The sequence below is a fragment of the Archocentrus centrarchus genome, chromosome 15, assembly GCF_007364275.1.
Source record: "Archocentrus centrarchus isolate MPI-CPG fArcCen1 chromosome 15, fArcCen1, whole genome shotgun sequence".
NCBI classification, from domain to species: domain Eukaryota; kingdom Metazoa; phylum Chordata; class Actinopteri; order Cichliformes; family Cichlidae; genus Archocentrus; species Archocentrus centrarchus.
Genome location: NC_044360.1, coordinates 187,040 through 206,230, shown reverse-complemented (window position 1 = coordinate 206,230; position 19,191 = coordinate 187,040). Strand labels below are relative to the sequence as shown.

At 45.8% G+C, this 19,191-nt stretch overlaps 1 protein-coding gene across 3 annotated transcripts in view; it reads left to right on the top strand.

Moving 5' to 3' along the window:
• ubr2 (ubiquitin protein ligase E3 component n-recognin 2) overlaps window positions 1-19,191 on the top strand; it is a 96,396-nt gene that overhangs the window by 60,235 nt on the left and 16,970 nt on the right. For all 3 annotated transcript variants that reach the window (XM_030747547.1, XM_030747546.1, XM_030747548.1), the window contains exons 30-37: window positions 10,321-10,529; window positions 10,610-10,703; window positions 10,783-10,944; window positions 11,028-11,116; window positions 11,195-11,255; window positions 11,339-11,487; window positions 12,116-12,171; window positions 12,679-12,775. In XM_030747547.1, coding sequence (XP_030603407.1) covers window positions 10,321-10,529; window positions 10,610-10,703; window positions 10,783-10,944; window positions 11,028-11,116; window positions 11,195-11,255; window positions 11,339-11,487; window positions 12,116-12,171; window positions 12,679-12,775 — 917 coding nt within the window. The remainder of the gene's footprint in view (window positions 1-10,320; window positions 10,530-10,609; window positions 10,704-10,782; window positions 10,945-11,027; window positions 11,117-11,194; window positions 11,256-11,338; window positions 11,488-12,115; window positions 12,172-12,678; window positions 12,776-19,191) is intronic.

The following is a 19,191-nucleotide window of genomic DNA, read 5'->3' as shown; positions in this document are numbered from 1 at the left end:
CATAACACATCAGATATGTCAGCATTAATAGGATTATGGACAGTGTCTCCCCTCAACCCAACCCTGTTGCCACTTGTGTCTCTATGTTAATATGTAGTATAATTTTTTATCCTAATGTCTGTATTATAGTTAACTTGGATTCTTTTTTTTTCAACAGGATTTGAAGAATTATAATCTGTTGTATTGCTCTTTTACATTCGTTCATTGTAATCCTCTTATTGTTGTTTTTTAGGTAGACAATTTTAAGATCTGTCCAGGGACAACAGATGAAAAATAGCCTTTTGGCTAATTCTGGTGCATTTACAATAATGTTAATTAATGTACACTGTCCCTGTCAAATAAACTAATAAACTTAATAAACGAATCCTTCTCTGATGCACAGATTTTCATGGTAGAAGCTTTGGGATCTGCTGTGATTGACACTGCCTGTACAAGAACTGTGTGTGGTGAAAAATGATTATGTAAGTGGACTACCCCAGAGAGAATTATTAAAAATTAAAGATGAAAAGAGCGCAAAACCCTTCTGGTTTGGGGATGGAAAAATTGTGCAGTCCATAAGAAAAGTGACTATTCCAGCAAAAATTGGAGAAACTAGGTGCAAAATAGAGACAGAAGTGGTTCCAGCAGATATACCAATGGTTTTGAGCAAAACATCATTGAAGAGAGCGAGTGCTGTTTTGGACATTGCTCAAGACAAGGCAACAATGTTTGACCAACCTGTAAAACTCGAACTGACATCTTCTGGACATTATTGTGTAAGCTTAAGAAAGGAAAGGAACAACAATGAAAGTCAGGTTGACAACAGCGAGACATCAAATGATGAAGACGAAATTCTCATCGTGACAGAAAAGATGACAGCAAAGGAAAAAAAGCAGTACTGCTAAAGCTGCATAAACAATTTGGACATGCCTCAGTTGACAGATTGCAAAAACTCTTGCCCTGCTCAGGCAACATTGATGATGAAAGCATTACAATCCTGAAGGAAATTGTAGAAAACTGTGAAATATGCATTCGATACAGTAAACCAAAACACAAACCTGCAGTGGGTTTACACATGCTGCAACAGATAATGAAACCGTAGCTGTGGACCTGCATGAGCTTGAGCCAGGACTGTGGTATATATATGCCATCGATCATTTTACAAGGTTCAGTGCAGGACGTATTATCACCACAAAAAGACCCAAAGAGATATTGAAGCACTTTATTCACTGCTGGATAAGCATTCATGGTCCACCACGCAGATTATTCAATGACAATGGAGGTGAATTTAACAATGAAGAAATAAGAGACATGGCTGAACATTTTAACACTGAGGTTAAAACCACTGCAGGATACAGTCCATGGAGCAACGGCCTCCTGGAAAGACACAATCAGATCCTCACTGAAATGTTACTCAAGGTAAAGAGAGACAACAAATGTGACTGGAAAATGGCTCTGGACTGGGCTTTGATGGCAAAAAACTGCATGCACAATGTACACGGCTACAGCCCCTATGAACTTGTCTTTGGACAAAACCGAAACCTACCTTCAGTCCTAACTGATAGACCTCCAGCATTGGAAACTAATGTCAATACATGGATGAGTCATCACACTGCAACACTGCATTGCATGAGAAAGGCTTTTGCTGAGGCTGAATGTTCTGAGAGGATACGAAGAGCCCTTCGAAAACAGCTGCGGCCCACGGATGAAAAATATGAAACAAGAGACAAAGTCTATTATAAACGTACAGTCTGTCAGGAGTGGAAAGGTCCAGGCGTGGTTATTGGCCAAGATGGCGTAGTAATATTTGTCAGGCATGGTGGAACATATGTCAGAGTACACCACTCTAAGCTAAGAAAAGTGAATGAAACACAAGAGAACCAGGAAGAAACTAATTAGATAAATCTGATCAAAATGGAAGAAAACATTTTTGAGACACCAGCAGCAGTTCTTGATTTTGAAAGTGAACATGAGGAGGTGACATCAACAAGGGATGAACCACATCGCACTACAGAAAACAGCGAATCCTCCTGTGAATCAGTACAACCTGGAGAGGGTGATCTCCCACTGGCACACTCAGCAACTGTCAGTGAAGGACTGTAACTGAGAGCTGGACAAGTAGTTAAATATACAGACAAAGAAACAGGACAAAAATATTCTGGAAGAATAACCAGCCAGGCAGGAAAGGCCAGTGGGAAACAGAAACTGGTACAATTTGGAATACAGTGAGCCAGAGGAGAAAGCTGAATCCACAGGATCAGTTGATATGGGACAAGTAAACAACCTTGAAATAGTTGAAAATGCCAAGTCAAACACAGACAACAACAGAGTTGAAATATTAGTGGTGAACAAGGATATTTTCTCACATGCCAAACAAACTGAACTTGACAACTGGAAAACAAACAATGTATTTACAGAGGGAAAAAGATGAAGGTCACAAATGCATATCAACGAGGTGGGTGTGCACACTCAAGAAAACACAAGTGGGCATTGTACCCAAAGCTAGACTGGTTGCAAAAGGCTTTGAAGAAATAAATACTCAAGATCTTCCTAAAGATTCACCCACTTGTTCCGCTGGATCCCTGAAGATGGTCATAGCCGTCATATGTCAAAATAAATGGAAAATAAACTCCATGGACATCAAAGCAGCCTTCTTTCAAGGTAAAGATTTAACCCGGGATGTGTATAACTCAGACCTCAGCTCCTCTGAGTCCAACCTGCGGCCTCTGCTCCACAGCACTCCTGTTTTATTTCAGCACAGCCAGCAGAGAGGCATCTTTAATCCAATGATGCCATCACAAATAAGAACTCACACAACCAGCTGAAGTGGCAGACCCCCGCGGCAGCTACCACCAGCCCCCGCAGCAGCTACCACCGGGCCTCGCATCAGCTACTAACAAGCCCCGCATCAGCTACCGTCTGCCGTCCAGTATGTGCTATCATTACATTCCCGTTATCGCCGGGTTGGCCAGAAAGCGCAGATCAGTCTTCAGGTATCAAAATCATGCTAATCTCAGGCCGATAACACTGACCTCATCCACTACTACTACCCTTTCTATGGGGCTATGGAATTGTCAATCAGCCGTGAACAAGGCGGACTTTATCTCAGCTCATGCTAATAATTTATCTCAGCTCATGCTAATAATTTATCTCTACAAATACTCGCTCTGACTGAAACTTGGATCAAGCCTGAAAATACTGCTACTCTGGCAGCTCTCTCCAGTACCTATTCTTTCAGCCACACATCTCATCCATCCGGACGAGGCGGGGGGACAGGCTTGCTAATTGCTAATGGCTTACAATACACTACTTTACCATGGTCAACTACATATACCTCATTTGAATACCATGCCGTATTGGTTAGTGCTCCAGTTAAACTTGGTATTATTGTCATCTATCGTCCTCCTGGACATCTAGGTGAATTCATAAATGAACTAGACATGTATCAATGCCACATGCCAGGACAAGATCCAGAGTATGATTAAAGTGGTGGGTGGGCTCCTTTACATTTTGAGAGAAGCCAATTGAATCTAATAATAGATTAAATTCAGTGTTGAGGCTGTCATTTTCAGCATCTACATGGATGTTAAAATCACCCACTATAATTTTTTTATCTGAACTGAGCACTAAATCAGATAAAAAGTCTGAGAAATCAGACAGAAACTCTGAGTAAGGACCAAGTGGATGATAGATAATAAATTAAAACAGATTTTTGAGTTTCCCAATTAGGGTGGACAAGACTAAGAGTCAAGCTTTCAAAAGAATTAAAACTTTGTCTGTGTCTTTGATTAATTACTGAGCTGGAATTGAAGATTGCTGCTACTCCTCCTCCTCGACCTGTGCTTCGAGCATTCTGACAGCTACTGTGACTCCGGGGTGTTGATTCATTTAAACTAACATATTCATCCTGCTGTAACCAGGTTTCTGTAAGGCAGAATAAATCAATATGTTGATCAATTATTAAATCGTTTACTAACCAGCTAACAGACAGCAAAATACCACTGTGCTCCGAAAGAGGAACAGGAAAAACAAGATGGCGCCGGTGAGGTCAGCAGCCGTCGTACCTGCTCCTACGCTTTGTCTGTATAGCTTTAATTTTTGACTTTATAATTCTGCCTTCTCTGTGTCATATCACGTATGACAGACAGACTCTTCTTAATATCAGAATACAGCATACGGCTTGGCCCCGGGACATCCTGCGCCAGTGGGCCAGCTCAAACAAAGGAGGGTGCAGGGCACCCAGGTCACACACAAGGCCCCGAGGGAAAAGAGCCGGCGTAAGAGAGAGGCTGAGGTGTGGAGCGCACCAAACACCACTGCCAAGCATCCTGTTGGCTAATGTCCAGTCACTGGATAACAAGCTGGATGAACTCAGGGCCAGGATACAGTTTCAGAGGGACATAAGGGACTACAACATCATCTGTCTCACGGAGACATGGCTGACCCCCCTCATACCGGACCACGCCGTACAGCCAGCGGAGTTCTTCGGTGTTCATCGCATGGACAGAACGAGTGAGTCTGGAAAATCAAGAGGAGGAGGTGTGTGCCTAATGATTAATAACAACTGGTGTGACAGTAGGAATGTCGTCCCTCTGAAAAAAATCACGTTTGCCTAACCTGGAGCTCCTAACCCTGAAATGCCGCCCCCACTACCTGCCCCGCGAGTTCACTTTGGTCATCTTCAGCACCGTCTATATTCCACCTCAGGCGGACACAAACACTGCACTATCCGAGCTACATGAGGCTGTTTCCACCTATCAGGCTAACCAGCGTGATGTGGCTCTCATCGTAGCCAGGGACTTTAACAGTGCAAACTTGAAAAGGGTGATACCGGAGTTTATTCAACCATAGACTGCCCCACCAGAGGAGAAAGGACCCTAGACCACTGCTACTCTCCATTCAAAGAGGGCAACAAAGCAAAGCCTCTTCCGCCCTTTGGGAAGTCAGATCACACCTCTGTCCTTCTCATGCCGAAATACAAACAAAGGCTCAGGCAGGAACCCCCTGCTGTGAGAGAAATGACACGGTGGTCTGATCAGAGGCCGCTCTGCAGGGTGCGTTGGATTCAACCGACTGGGATATGTTTTGCAGCAGCGCGGGAGGAGACATCAAGGAGTTTATGGAAACGGTTGTGGGATTTATTGGGAAATCCCACTTTGCTTAGGCAGCTGCATCATTTCCCAACTAGAAGCTGTAGGTGGATAAATCTGTCCGCGATGCTCTGAGGTCCCGCACCGCTGCCTAGAACTCTGGCCTCGCCTCTGGGAACATGGATGACTACAAGGCTGCGTCATACAACGTCCGCAGAGCGGTTAAAGAGGCCAAACATTGCTGCAGCTGCAGACTGGAACAGCAACTACAACAGTCTGACTCCAGGGGACTGTGGCAGGGACTACGCACCATCATGGACTATAAAGCACCACACACACCCCCGGTGAGTGCCGATGCTTCTCTGGCTGATCAACTCAACAACTTCTTTGCGCGCTTCGAGTCGGGAAGCCAACAGCCCGGGACGGAAACACTCACTGTGACGGAGCATGACGTGAGGAGGGCGTTTAGATGTGTAAACACCAGGAAAGCGGCTGGACCAAACGGTATTAGCGGACGTGTCCTCAAGACCTGCGTTGACCAGTTGGCACCTTTGTTTAAAGTGATATTTAACCTCTCACTTGAACTGTGTGTGATTCCCACCTGCTTCAAAAAGTCCATTATAGTCCCTGTCCCAAAGAAACCACACCCCAGCAGCCCCAATGACTTCAGGCCCATAGTGCTCACCTCTGTGGTGATAAAATGTTTTGAGAGACTCATCAAGACATTCATCACCTCCTCACTGCCCACCACCCTCGACCCACTACAGTTCGCATACCGGCCAGATAGATCCACAGAAGACGCCATATCCTTCCTCCTCCACAAGACCCTTTCGCACATAGACACTGGTAAGGGGAACTATGTGAGAGTGCTGTTTGTAGATTACAGCTCAGCATTCAACACCATAGTTCCCTCCAGGCTGGTCTCTAAGCTGCTGGACCTGGGCCTGGGCCCGTCCCTGTGCAGTTGGGTTTACAGCTTCCTGACCAGCAGACCACAGGTGGTACGAGTGGGTCACCTCACCTCATCCTCCCTCACCCTCAACACTGGATCCCCCCAAGGCTGTGTGCTCAGCCCTCTGCTGTACTCACTGTACACCCATGACTGCGTGGCCACGTCAGAGTCCAACGTCATCATCAAGTTTGCTGACGACACTGCTGTTGTGGGACTGATGTCCCACAATGAAGAGACAGCCTACAGGAGAGAGGTCTGGAGAACTGGTTCCAGGCGAACCACCTCCTGCTCATCGTCAGCAAAACAAAGGAACTGATTGTGGACTTCAGCAGGAAGCAGCAGAGGGACTACCATCCACTTGTCATCAGTGGTGCTGAGGTGGAAAGAGTGGACACTTTCAAATACCTGGGAGTGACCATCTCACAGGACCTGTCCTGGACTCATTACATAAACATCACTGTGAAGAAGGCCAGACAGCGTCTCTACCTCCTCAGGCGGCTGAGAGACTTCAAGCTCCCACTCAAGGTGCTCAGGAACTTTTACACCTGCACCATCGAGAGCATCGTGCGTGGGAGCATCACCACCTGGATGGGAAACTGCACCAAGCAGGACTTCATGGCCCTAAAAAGGGTGGTTCGTTCAGCTGAACGGACCATCAGAACCACCCTCCCCAACCTGCAGGACATTTACACCAAGCAGTGCAGGCTGAGGGCCATGAAGATCCTAAAACAGCCCAGCCACCCCGGACACTCTCTCTTCTCCCTGCTCCCATCAGGCCGGCGTTACCGCTGCCTGAGGGCTAAGACTGAAAGGTTGAAGAAGAGTTTTTACCCACAAGCCATCCGTCTGCTCAACTCTGAGCCCTAACTGGACCATTATTGCACAATGTAAATATTATAATTTATAATCTATAATTCCACGTAAAAGTGTGTATAGTGTATAGTATATAGAGTATAGTGTATAGTGTGAATTACTTTTTTATTCATATTCTTCTTATTTATATGTGTGTGTATATATGGTTGCAGGTACAAAATACATTTCACTGTGCATTGTACTGTGTATAACTGCATGTGACGAATAAACACTATCTTATCTTATCTTATCTATAAATACAGTAAAAGTACAGTACAGTAAAATAATACAATGTTGCACAGTGTGTCTGCTAGCTAAAAGAAGAGCTGCTGTATTTCCAGGGAGAGAAAAGAGAAAGAAGTTCACTCAGAGATGTAGAAAGATGTAAGAAAGCGGACAAGTGAGGAAGAAGAGAGGTTAGATTTAAAGGTAAAGACTGGCAAAACAAACTGAGGTATGCTAACTTTGTGTAATTCAAAGATTGTATGAAAACAGGTCAGTTTTTACTGTATTTACAGTAAGGCTCTGTGTTGGACTGTACACAGTGTCTGTGTTCATGGTTAGAGTTACAGGTTACATCAGTGTACCAGAGATGAGTTCGAATCAAAGCTGTTGATGCTGAGATTCATTCACTGAATTCAACATTTATACAACCTCGTACTTTTACTCTCTTACTTTGTACTTTTTTACTTTTATACTTATACTTAAGTAAATAAGGACAAATAAAGACATACACAAGCACTTGTACTATATATATATATATATATATATATATATATATATATATATATATAAAAACACAGTGGCCCCCCGCTGAGATGATAGAACCAGCAGTGGCCCCCAGGTCATTTGAGTTTGAGACCCCTGCTTTAGTCCATCCTCTGCCCAGTGTGAATGAAGGCAAAAGGCCCAAATATTACAAAAAGATTTCTACGGGGTGCCTGGGTGGCTCAGTGGTGGAGCAGGTGACTACATACTTTTGCCACGTTGCAGTGCGGGCGGCACAGGTTTGAGTCCCGGCCTGTTGCCAATTAGCCCGTGTGTCTTTCCCCACATCTTTCCCCCATTTCCTGTCTATCTACACTATTAGAAAAGCCACTGTGGCCAAAAAACAGAAAGAAAAAAAAAAGATTTCTACATAGATTCACTTAGTACAACCACAACAGCGCAAAATGGCAGCATATCTTTTTTAGCAATAACAGAATAGTAGATACTATGCCGTGGTGGTCGTGATGATGGATGGACGTGAACGGTGGGGGGGACTGTGACAGTGCCAACTGGATGCAGGTACACGGCAAACCACCAACCCGTGTGGCTTGCTCCACCGCCCCGTCACCCTGCAAGTGGACTGTGTGAGAGACCCTCGGCAGGGAAGGAAACAGGAGCACTGCTGGCTCCTGTCAAGTGTGCTCGGCAGTCGGTAACGATCCTTCCGCAGGTTCACAGACGGAAATCTTGTTACAACTTTTACTTACTTTGAATAGTGAATTTTGATCAAACATTTCTTCTACATACAAAATAATGCTAGACTCACCTACCGCTGTGTTTACAATTTGATCACCACCAACAAAAGCCAGCTCCTCAGTGCAGCGCAGTGCTGAAAACACTTCAAGTCACATGATTCGGTCTTGTGTTCTGATTGGTTCTAGGGATGTAGAGGCTTTTGTGGGCAATCCACAGTATTCCTGACTTCGCGCCATTACCCCTAATTCATAGCAGAAGCCGGTTTTTTACCTCCAGTTGCGCTGTTGTTTACGGTTGTGGGCTTACACACTTGCCGTTCATTTAAACATTTTGACATTGCAGTTTCTTTTACCTGGCATAAATGGTACCACATTTGAGGTGGATACATTGTAAGGATGTTTTAAAAAGCAGCGAGGACAATTCAGTAACAGTGCCTCACCCGTCACTTCTCACTGACTGTGTAATTATGGCCCGAAGTCAGCTACATCCACATTATAAATCACCTTGTTTTTTCCAAAGGTGTTGATGGTGGAGAATCACGCAATTATAAGAGCACCGAGACGTATCATTACCTTCTAAGCAATAAAATCAATAAAGTTATGCTGAACAAACAAGGCAATGTTATTTTCCTTAAAGCAGCTGTAGAGCCGAGCCAGAGCATCGGCCAAGCTAAGCACTTAGCATGGGTCGTGCTAAGGGAAAGTGGAGTGGTGGAGACAGTCAGCTGTTTCTCTATCACCGATTAGGGAAATCATGTAGTGATGCGGCAGCTATTCTGTGGAAGGTATATCACTGATCTGGATATCAGAATGTTCAGATCACTGAAACAGAAACACTGGACTGGCTGAAGGCTGTGATTGAGGAGACACGCAGCTGTCATCTTGCTAACTGCTACGTGTTTACATGTGGAAGCCATGCATTGTTAAAGCTTTGTGTAGGCTGTATGCTGTAGTGTCACACTATAAATAAAATAACGTAAAAAAATAAGAGGCTGTACATTAAAGGAAAACTTAAAACATAAGGAAAAAATACAGTAATAGGATGTGCAACTGGGTAGTATAATTTTGGGGAAAAAGAACAAATTTACAGAATAAAATAATTTAAAAAAATGTACAGACTGATGTAGTGACAACCGACAACAGCACAAGTTGAACCCGAGCTCATGTTCCAACTAATAAAGCCGCCTGTTACAGCACAAAGTAACCAAATTTTGGCATTAACTCTGGCTCTGACTTTGGGTAACCGGAAGTATAAAACCGTGCAGCTGAAGTAGCAGCCTGTCATGGCAGCCTATGTATGCTCTTCCAGAAACCTGTGGATAGGAAGTGGTGTTTAGAGGCTTTTGACAACACACAGATAATTCAGGCTAGGTGGAGATGGTATTTAGTGGGTTATGACATGAAATGATTTGATTGGTGTATAATACATGTGGAAAGAATTCCGTAAACATCGTTATCTCATTTTTGACAGCGGTGGCATTTAGCAGTTTTTGCATCTGAACTTTTCATATACACAACTGTGTATAAACATTTGTGTACAGTAATCCCTCGCTACTTCCTGGACTCGCTGTTTCGCAGGTTTTCAATCAATATTAGTGTAAAATATTTATCGCAGTATTTCCGCTGTTTCACGGGTTTTTGTGGTACTCGTTCTTCACGTGCGTAGTACGTGTTATACAGTAATGTGTATATTTGGTGTATAAGTGTGTGGGGAGGGTTTATAAAAACTTACAATAGTGTATAACTACTAAAATAATGTATAAGTATTAAAATAAATATAGCGTCCCTACTTCGCGGATTTTAAATTATCCCGGGTGGTCCTGGAACAGAACACCCACGATAAGTGAGGGATTACTGTATATCTGCTTCTGACTACAGGTACACCTGTATATACCTCACTACAGCTTTTAGTATCAGATGAGTAGGTACATTTGAAGAGCTTATTCAGAGAATATTAAGATGTTCTCTCCCTCCTGCTTTCCAGTCCTCCCAGTACAGAATTCACCTGTATGTCTCAGGTGTGTGTTGGTCCCAGGAGGGTGGGTGGGGCTGAGCACCGACAGCTGGTCACCTGCATCCTGTGTCAGGAAGAGCAAGAGGTCAGAGGTCATAGCAGAGCAATGGTGCTGGCAGCATTTGTCCAGAGGTCTACTGTTCTGTCTAAAAACCGCTGCCGCAACTTGTCTAATCCAGGTGGGCAAAGCCATACTGTGATATCATTGAGAGAGTCACCTATCAGAGTTAAGGTTTTAACCTGTGATTGTGTGTTTCAGACCACCATGAGCCCCTGTTCATGCACCCCGAGCTCTCTCTCGGGATTCACACCGCCAGCTGTGGACACATCATGCACGCCACCTGCTGGCAGAGGTGACACCCTGCACTTGCACACCTTCCAGTTAGCTCATAGGATGTCACACCTGTTCTCACCTGTTCTCACTGTGTTCAGGTACTTTGAGGCAGTGCAGCTGAAGGAACAGCGACGGCAGCAGCGTCTGAGAGGCCACACGAGCTATGACGTGGAAAATGGCGAGTTCCTGTGTCCGCTGTGCGAGTGTCTGAGCAATACTGTGATCCCTCTGCTGCCACTTGCACCCTCACCTGATCGCAGGTGCGCCCTGACCTGATCAGAAGTACACACCTGGTTTTACCTGATGTTGCCTAAGCTGTTTTTCTCTTCTTTTTTTTCTTCAGTGTTGCACATCCAAGTTTGGAGGCATGGCTTAAGACAACCATTGAGCAGATAGCAGCTCTTCACTCAGCTCACAGGAAGCAGTTTGATGGTCAGTTACCTGTGAGAAGGGAGAGTTACACTGAGGTGTGTGTGTTAATGTTTATTAAGGTGTGTGTGTGTGTTCCAGGTGCAGCAGATGAGGCGGAGCCTGTTGTTCCTGAAGGGTTCCAAATTGACTTCACTCCACAGTGAGTCAGATGCTCTTTCTACTTATCTGAATCAATGACCTAATAGGATATCATGTGGTGATGATGTCACTGTGATGTCACAGGAACCCATTCTCCAGCAGCATCAGTGAGATGATCACCACCTTCAGCCTGTCCACATATAATGTGGGACTTAAGGTGAACCCCAATGAGCAGGACCCCCGAGTCCCAGTGCTGAGCTGGTCCACCTGTGCCTACACCATTCAGAGCATAGGTATGCACACCTGACACAGGTACGCAACCATCCAGAGCATAGGCAGTGTTCTAGCTAGCGGTTGATCGCAAGGCGCTGCGCCGGGCTGAGACGCCTTTGCGCCGGGGTGAGGATTTCACTGTTTCACTTTCGGAGCTCTGCTGTCACTGCATTTAGCAAACACGAGGCCGCCCTGCAGACATCGCCCCGGCTAGATCACTGCTTTTATCGCTGGTTGCGCCTGTATTATTTCACTGTAATTTACAATCTACCCCACAGCACGGACAGTTCACAGTGTGCACATTTGATCTCCCTACAGTCGTGCGTGCGCTTGATTTTGAGGTCAAGTTTTTTTCCACGCCTCAATTGTTTGTGTGGCTGCGTGCGCGTGTTTTACTCGCTGTGCAGACAATGTCAGCTGTTATTTTTTTCTAATAATAGTTATATGAAATCATCTTGCTGGCCGTATAAAATTAGATCCCAGGCCGGATGTGGCACGCCCGGCTGAAAAAAATTTCTGGCTAGAACCGTGATAGGTACGCATATACCTGACACAGGTACGCACGCACATACCTGACACAGGTGTACTCACAACTGAGAGGTCAGAGGTTGTCCTGACTGTTTTTTTTTCTTTTCTTTTTCCCTGCAGAGTGCCTGCTGATGGATGAGGAGAAGCCACTTTTTGGAAGTTTACCTTGCAGACAGGTAAAACTTAAAGAAGAGAAAGAAGAGTTGTGACTGATCAGGCAGAGAGGGGGTAGGGTTTAAGATGAGGTCCCAGAATTAAATTATAGATCAGTAGATTGATTAGTGAAGCTTTGTCCACATATGAAGTCATTCTTCTTGTTGGTTGTCTCCAGTGGATGCTCCAGTTACCTAGGTAACCATATAATTATTTAAAACACATTTAGCGTATCCTTCGCTGTCACTGGTTCACTCCCTCTTAGAAATCATTTACTGAAGTTGCTAAATATTTCTGACTTTTAATATCCAGAGTTCTTCACGGCATGTGTTTGGCACACAGAATCAGAGGCTTTTATTTTGAAAAGCAGATATAAATTTATGCAGACATATTTTTTTCCTTTTCAGCTGTGATGATTTTTTTTTTTTTTTACTAAAATGAATGAACTGAAACAACTTGACCACATAAACATTACAGTTACGTGTGTGTGTGTGTGTGTGTGTGTGTGCATGTGTGTTGTTGTGTTGCAGGACGACTGTCTGAGCTCTCTCACCAGGTTCAGTTCAGCCTGTTGGACTACAGTTCCTCTGAACACTGTTCAGACTCACTTCATCAGACTGTTCTCAGGTATGCATACACACACACTCAGGTCTAGCAGTGTTTGGACAGGTTTCGTGAAAACTCTTGACCTTTAATTTAAGGGGTGGATCTGAAGTTGTGTTCATAAGCATTATGCTTCCATTCTCAGCTAGTTTCCTGTTTCAGAGGAAGCTGGCAGTAAAGATTAGAATATGTAACCACCCTTTATTAATCCCTTTAGAAAGGTTCCGTCAGGGAAATTAAAGTTCCAGCAGCAGCTCTTACAGGTAACAAAAATAGGAACACAAACACAGCAGAAATCACAATAAACAAACATATGAAAAAATAATAAAACAGACAGGTATTTTTTATGTTGTCATGGTCAGGCTCAGGCTGCTACTCCTCCCCTCCCTCTGTTTTCGTGTTACCCCCCTCCAGAGAGGAGCTGTACAGTCTGATGAGTGCCAAAGGAGTTTTTCAGTCTGTTGGTCCTACACTTGGGAAGGAGCAGTCCATCACTGAACAGGCTCCTTTGGTTGCTGATGACAGTGTGCAAAGGGTGACTGGCATCATCCACAATGTCCAGCAGTTTGTCCATTGTCCTCTTCTCTGCCACCGTCACCAGAGTTCAGTTTCATGCTGACCACAGAGCCGGCCCGCCTGATCAGTTTGTCCAGCCTGGATGTGTCCTTCCTGAATGTGCTGCCCCCCCAGCACAACACACTGTAAAACAGGACACTCACTATAACAGTCTTATAAAACATCTCCAGGAGTTTCCTGCAGATGTTAAAAGCCTGCAGCCTCCTCAGGAAGTACAGCCTGCTCTGCCCCTTCCTGTATAGACGTTCTGTGTTGCATGTGCAGTCCAGCGTGCTGTGTAATCACAGTCCAAGGTACTTGTAGGCGTCCAGAACCAGCTGATTTTTAACCTTTTGAGGCATTTTCTGCCTTTTAGTTTAGTCTTCAAGAGTGAAATGCAGCTACATCAGGTTCTCATAGTGAAATGAGTCCAAAACATGCTGTTTTAGAGCTGCTCAGCCTGTTTTTCAGTATTTTAAACTCTAATCTTTCTGTTTCTGAGGCTGATGGATGACCTAAATCCTCTGGATTCTTCTCTTGGATAATGACATGTTTTTCTCAATTGACTGACTCTTGTGATGCAAGAAAGGATCCTGAGATCGTCCCACTCTTTTTTCTCCTGTGAACTCCAGGTCTTTTTACCCCTCAACCTTTTTAGGCTGAGGGGTATTGTTGTTACTTCACTAGGCGGGTGGGATACCAACTTTCAAATTTGTGAACGCGATAACTGTTGTTGGTAAAACGTCCACTCTTGCCAAATCAAATTATTTTACACTCACTATCAACAACTTCACTGTCCCTATCTCTTCCCAAGTCAAGATCCTGGGCGTCATCCTGGATAGCACACTCTCCTTTGAGAACATCAATAACCATACTCGGTCTGCATATTTTCATCTACGTAACATCAACCGCCTTCGTCCATCCATCACACCCGACAGCACCGCCATCCTTGTTCATTCCCTGGTCACTTCTCGCATTGATTATTGTAACTCACTTCTCTCTGGTTTACCACTAAAACTCCTCCATAAACTTCAAATGGTCCAGAATTCTGCTGCCCACATTACCTGAACCCCTTCCACTCAACACATCACCCCCATCCTTCGGGAACTTCACTGGCTCCCTATAAACCATACAAGATTCTCCTACTCATGTACAAATCTCTTCATAACCTTGCACCCCCATATATCGCTGCTCTTATTCATTTTTACACTCCCTCACATACACTTTGTTCCTCTTCTTCCATGCTTCTCTCCACACCTCCTGTCTGTCTATCTACAATGGGGTCTAGATTATTTCCAAGATGGCGCCGCGAATGGATGCCCTGGTACTTCGGTGCGCTCTGTTTTGTTTGTTTTTGTGCGTTATTTCTGTGTCTGGACACTCTTCTGGGTATTCTTACACCAGAGAAGAGCTTTTCAACATTAGGTCCACAACACCTTCGGATTTATTTCCTGTTTTTGTCGCATCTGCGGCGGATTTATTACACACTCTGGCCCAGAAAGTGAGACGCCGAAAGAGAGGGAAGCGCGCTGGCGTCCTTGTGAGGCTAAGGAGACGTGGATTACGCACAGCCTTACCTGGGATTTTCCTCTCCAACGTGCGTTCACTTAGGAACAAAATGGACGAACTGATACTGATGAGGAGCATGAATAGAGACTTTTCCATATCCTGTGTGTTATGCTTCACGGAGTCATGGCTGTGTGAGGAGATACCGGACTGCGCGCTCCAGTTGGAGGGATTTCATCTCCTCCGCGCAGACCGGCAAGCTGCGCTTTCCGGCAAGGCTACAGGTGGAGGAGTCTGCTTCTACATAAACAGTGGCTGGTGTACGGATGTGACAGTGATTGCTAAGCACTGCTCTCCCTCACTGGAATATCTTTTCATTCACTGTAAACCGTTCTACTCTCCGCGGGAGTTCGCTTCATTCATACTGGCTGCTGTTTACATCCCGCCGGACGCGGACGTGCACGAGGCCCAGTGCGCGCTCACAGAGCAGATTCTGTGCATGGAGCGGACATACCCGGACTCTCTTATCATCGTACTTGGGGACTTTAATAAAGCCAGCCTGAGACAGGAACTTCCCAAATATAAACAATATATCACATGTCCGACCAGAGAGGAGAAGACACTAGACCACTGCTACAGCACGATAAGAGGGGCTTATCACGCAGTGCCCCGCGCTGCACTCGGCCTCTCTGACCACGACATGATCCACCTGATCCCCGCGTACAGACAGAGGCTGAAGCTCTCAAAACCTGTGGTGAGGACAACAAAGCAGTGGACCCGTGAGGCTGTGGAGGAGCTCCGCACATGCTTCGAAACTACAGACTGGGACTCAATGAGGGCTGCCTGTGACAGTCTGGATGACTACACGGACACTGTAACCTCGTATATCCACTTCTGCGAGGACAGCATTGTGCCATCACGCACCAGGGTGAGTTATAACAGTGACAAACCCTGGTTTACTCCCAAACTGAAGCAGCTGTGGATAGAGAAGAGGGAGGCTTTTAAAAGTGGGGACAAAGACTGCTACAAAGAGGCCAAGTACAGGTTTAGCAAGGAAGTGGCCACTGCTAGATCACATCACTCTGAGAATATACAGCAGCAGATCTCAGAGAACGACGCGGCCTCTGTATGGAAAAGTTTTAGGCAGATTACCAACTACAAGCCTAAAACCCCCCACTCCACAGACGACCTACAAACTGCAAATAGACTGAACGAGTTCTATTGTCGTTTTGATGGTCAGTTCAGCAGCCTTCACACCTCCACCAGTCCCAACTACAATACAGCCAACACAAATATTCACCCCCCAACCTCCCCCACTCCCCACACCTCAGAGAAGCCCACATCATCAAGGACTCCCACCCCAGAGTCCCCCTCCTCCCCCACCCCCACAGTCTTTTGTATTCAGGAGGACCAGGTGCTAAAGCAGTTCAGGAGTGTCAAAGCTCGCAAAGCTCCAGGTCCAGATGGTGTCTCACCTGCCACACTGAGACACTGTGCTAACGAGCTTGCCCCATTGTTCACGAACATCTTCAACTCCTCACTGGAGGCTTGCCACGTGCCTGTCTGCTTTAAAACCGCTACCATTGTTCCTGTCCCCAAGAAGCCAAGGATCACTGGACTAAATGACTACAGACCTGTGGCACTGACTTCTGTGGTCATGAAGTCATTTGAGCGTCTGGTGCTGTCCCACCTCAAGTCCCTCACAGCCCCCCTTCTGGACCCCCTGCAGTTTGCCTACAGAGCCAACAGGTCTGTGGACGACGCCATCAACCTGACTCTGCACTTCATCCTACAGCATCTGGACTCCCAGGGAACCTACGCCAGGATCCTGTTTGTGGACTTCAGCTCTGCCTTCAACACCATCATCCCTGATCTCCTCCAAGACAAGCTGTCCCAGATGAACGTGCCAGATCCCATCTGCAGGTGGATCATTGACTTCCTGATGAACAGGAAGCAGCACGTGAGGCTGGGGAAGAATGTCTCGGACTCCCGGACCATCAGCACTGGCACTCCTCAGGGCTGTGTCCTCTCTCCTCTGCTCTTCTCCCTGTATACCAACTGCTGCACCTCTGACCACCAGTCTGTCAAGCTTATTAAGTTTGCAGACGACATGACTCTCATCGGACTCATCTCAGACGGGGACGAGTCGGCCTACAGGATGGAGGTCAAACGTCTGGTGTCCTGGTGCAGCCACAATAACCTGGTACTGAACGCCCAGAAGACAGTGGAGATTATAGTGGACTTTAGGAAGCACACAGCCCCTCTACCCTCCATCATCCTGACTGACACCCCCATCACCACAGTGGACTCTTTTCGCTTCCTGGGAACTACCATCACCCAGGACCTCAAGTGGGAGCCCACCATCACCTCTGTCATCAAAAAGGCCCAGCAGAGGATGTACTTCCTGCGGCAGTTGAAGAAATTCAACTTGCCAGCAAGGACCATGGTGCAGTTCTATACTGCCATCATTGAGTCCATCCTCACCTCCTCCATCACTGTGTGGTACGCTGGAGCCACCACTAGGGACAAACAGAGACTACAGCGCGTTGTGCACTCTGCTGAGAAGGTGATTGGCTGTAACCTCCCATCTCTCCAGGACCTGTACACCTCCAGGACACTGGGGCGTGCAGGTCGGATCACAGCCGACCACTCTCACCCTGGGCACAGACTTTTTGACCCTCTCCCCTCAGGCAGGAGGCTACGGTCCATACGGACCAGAACCTCCCGCCATAAGAACAGTTTCTTCCCCTCTGCTGTTGGACTCATGAACAATAACCCTAAGACTGTTACTACCACCCTCCACAAACGCTGATGACCCTATGTCTATGCACCTGTCTGACTGCACTGATGTACATATTAGTGGAATATAGTCTACATTCTTTTATCTTTTAATTAGTCTCTGCACTGTATATTTTGTAATTTTGTAATATTGTGCTATAGTTATAGCTCTAATATCTCTGTATATTTGCAATTTGTATACTTGTATATTGTCTTATAGTTTTTATACTTATTTGTTTTTTTTCTGTAAGCACGAAGTACCGCAGCAATTTCCTAATGCTGTGAACCTGTTCACCCATATGGCAATAAAAACCTTCTGATTCTGATTCTGATTCTGATCCTTCTGTTACACAGCCGCTCATCTTTGGAACTCACTCCCACAATCCTTGAAGAACATCAATAGTCTGTCCCTCTTTGAATCCCATCTAAAAACTCACCTGTTTAAACAAGCATTCAGAATCTAATTACAATGATTACTAGGGATTTCATTCACTAGGTTTAGCAAATTGTTTTTATTACTCCTGTACTGCTGCTTATTTTGTACTTGTTTTATTTTGTTTTGTTGTTCGTATGTTACTGTTTTATTCTGTAAGGTGACCTTGAGTGTCTTGAAAGGCTCCCACAAATAAAATGTATCATTATTATTATTATTATGTTTACAAGATGGCGCCGGTGAGGTCAGCAGCCGTCGTACCTGCTCCTACGCTTTGTTTGTATATATTAGGTTTAGCTCTAATTTTGGACTTTATAATTCCGCCTGCTCTGTGTCATATCACGTATGACAGACAGACTCTTTTTAATATCAGAATACAGCACTCTGGCTGTATTCTGACACCTTTTTCTCCCGACCCGACTTGGCCTCAGGAGATCCAGCGTTTCCAGTGGGCCAGCTCAAACAAAGGACGGACCAGGTCACGGACAAGGCCCCGAGGGAAAAGAGCCGGCGTAAGAGAGAGGCTGAGGCGCAGAGCGCACCAAACGCCACTGCCGAGCATCCTGTTGGCTAATGTCCAGTCACTGGATAACAAGCTGGACGAACTCAGGGCCAGGATACAGTTTCAGAGGGACATAAGGGACTGCAACATCATCTGTCTCACGGAGACATGGCTGACCCCCCTCATACCGGACCACGCCGTACAGCCGTCGGAGTTCTTCAGTGTTCATCGCACGGACAGAACGAGTGAGTCTGGAAAATCAAGAGGAGGAGGTGTGTGCCTAATGATTAATAACAACTGGTGTGACAGTAGGAATGTTGTCCTTCTGAAACAATCATGTTCACCTAACCTGGAGCTCCTAACCCTGAAATGCCGCCCCCACTACCTGCCCCGCGAGTTCACTTCGGTCATCTTCAGCGCCGTCTATATTCCACCTCAGGCGGACACAAACACTGCACTATCCGAGCTACATGAGGCGATTTCCACCTATCAGGCTAACCAGCGTGATGCGGCTCTCATCGTAGCCGGGGACTTTAACAGTGCAAACTTGAAAAAGCTGATACCGGAGTTGATTCAACACATCGACTGCCCCACCAGAGGAGAGAGGACCCTAGACCACTGCTACTCTGCATTCAAAGAGGGCTACAAAGCAAAGCCTCTTCCGCC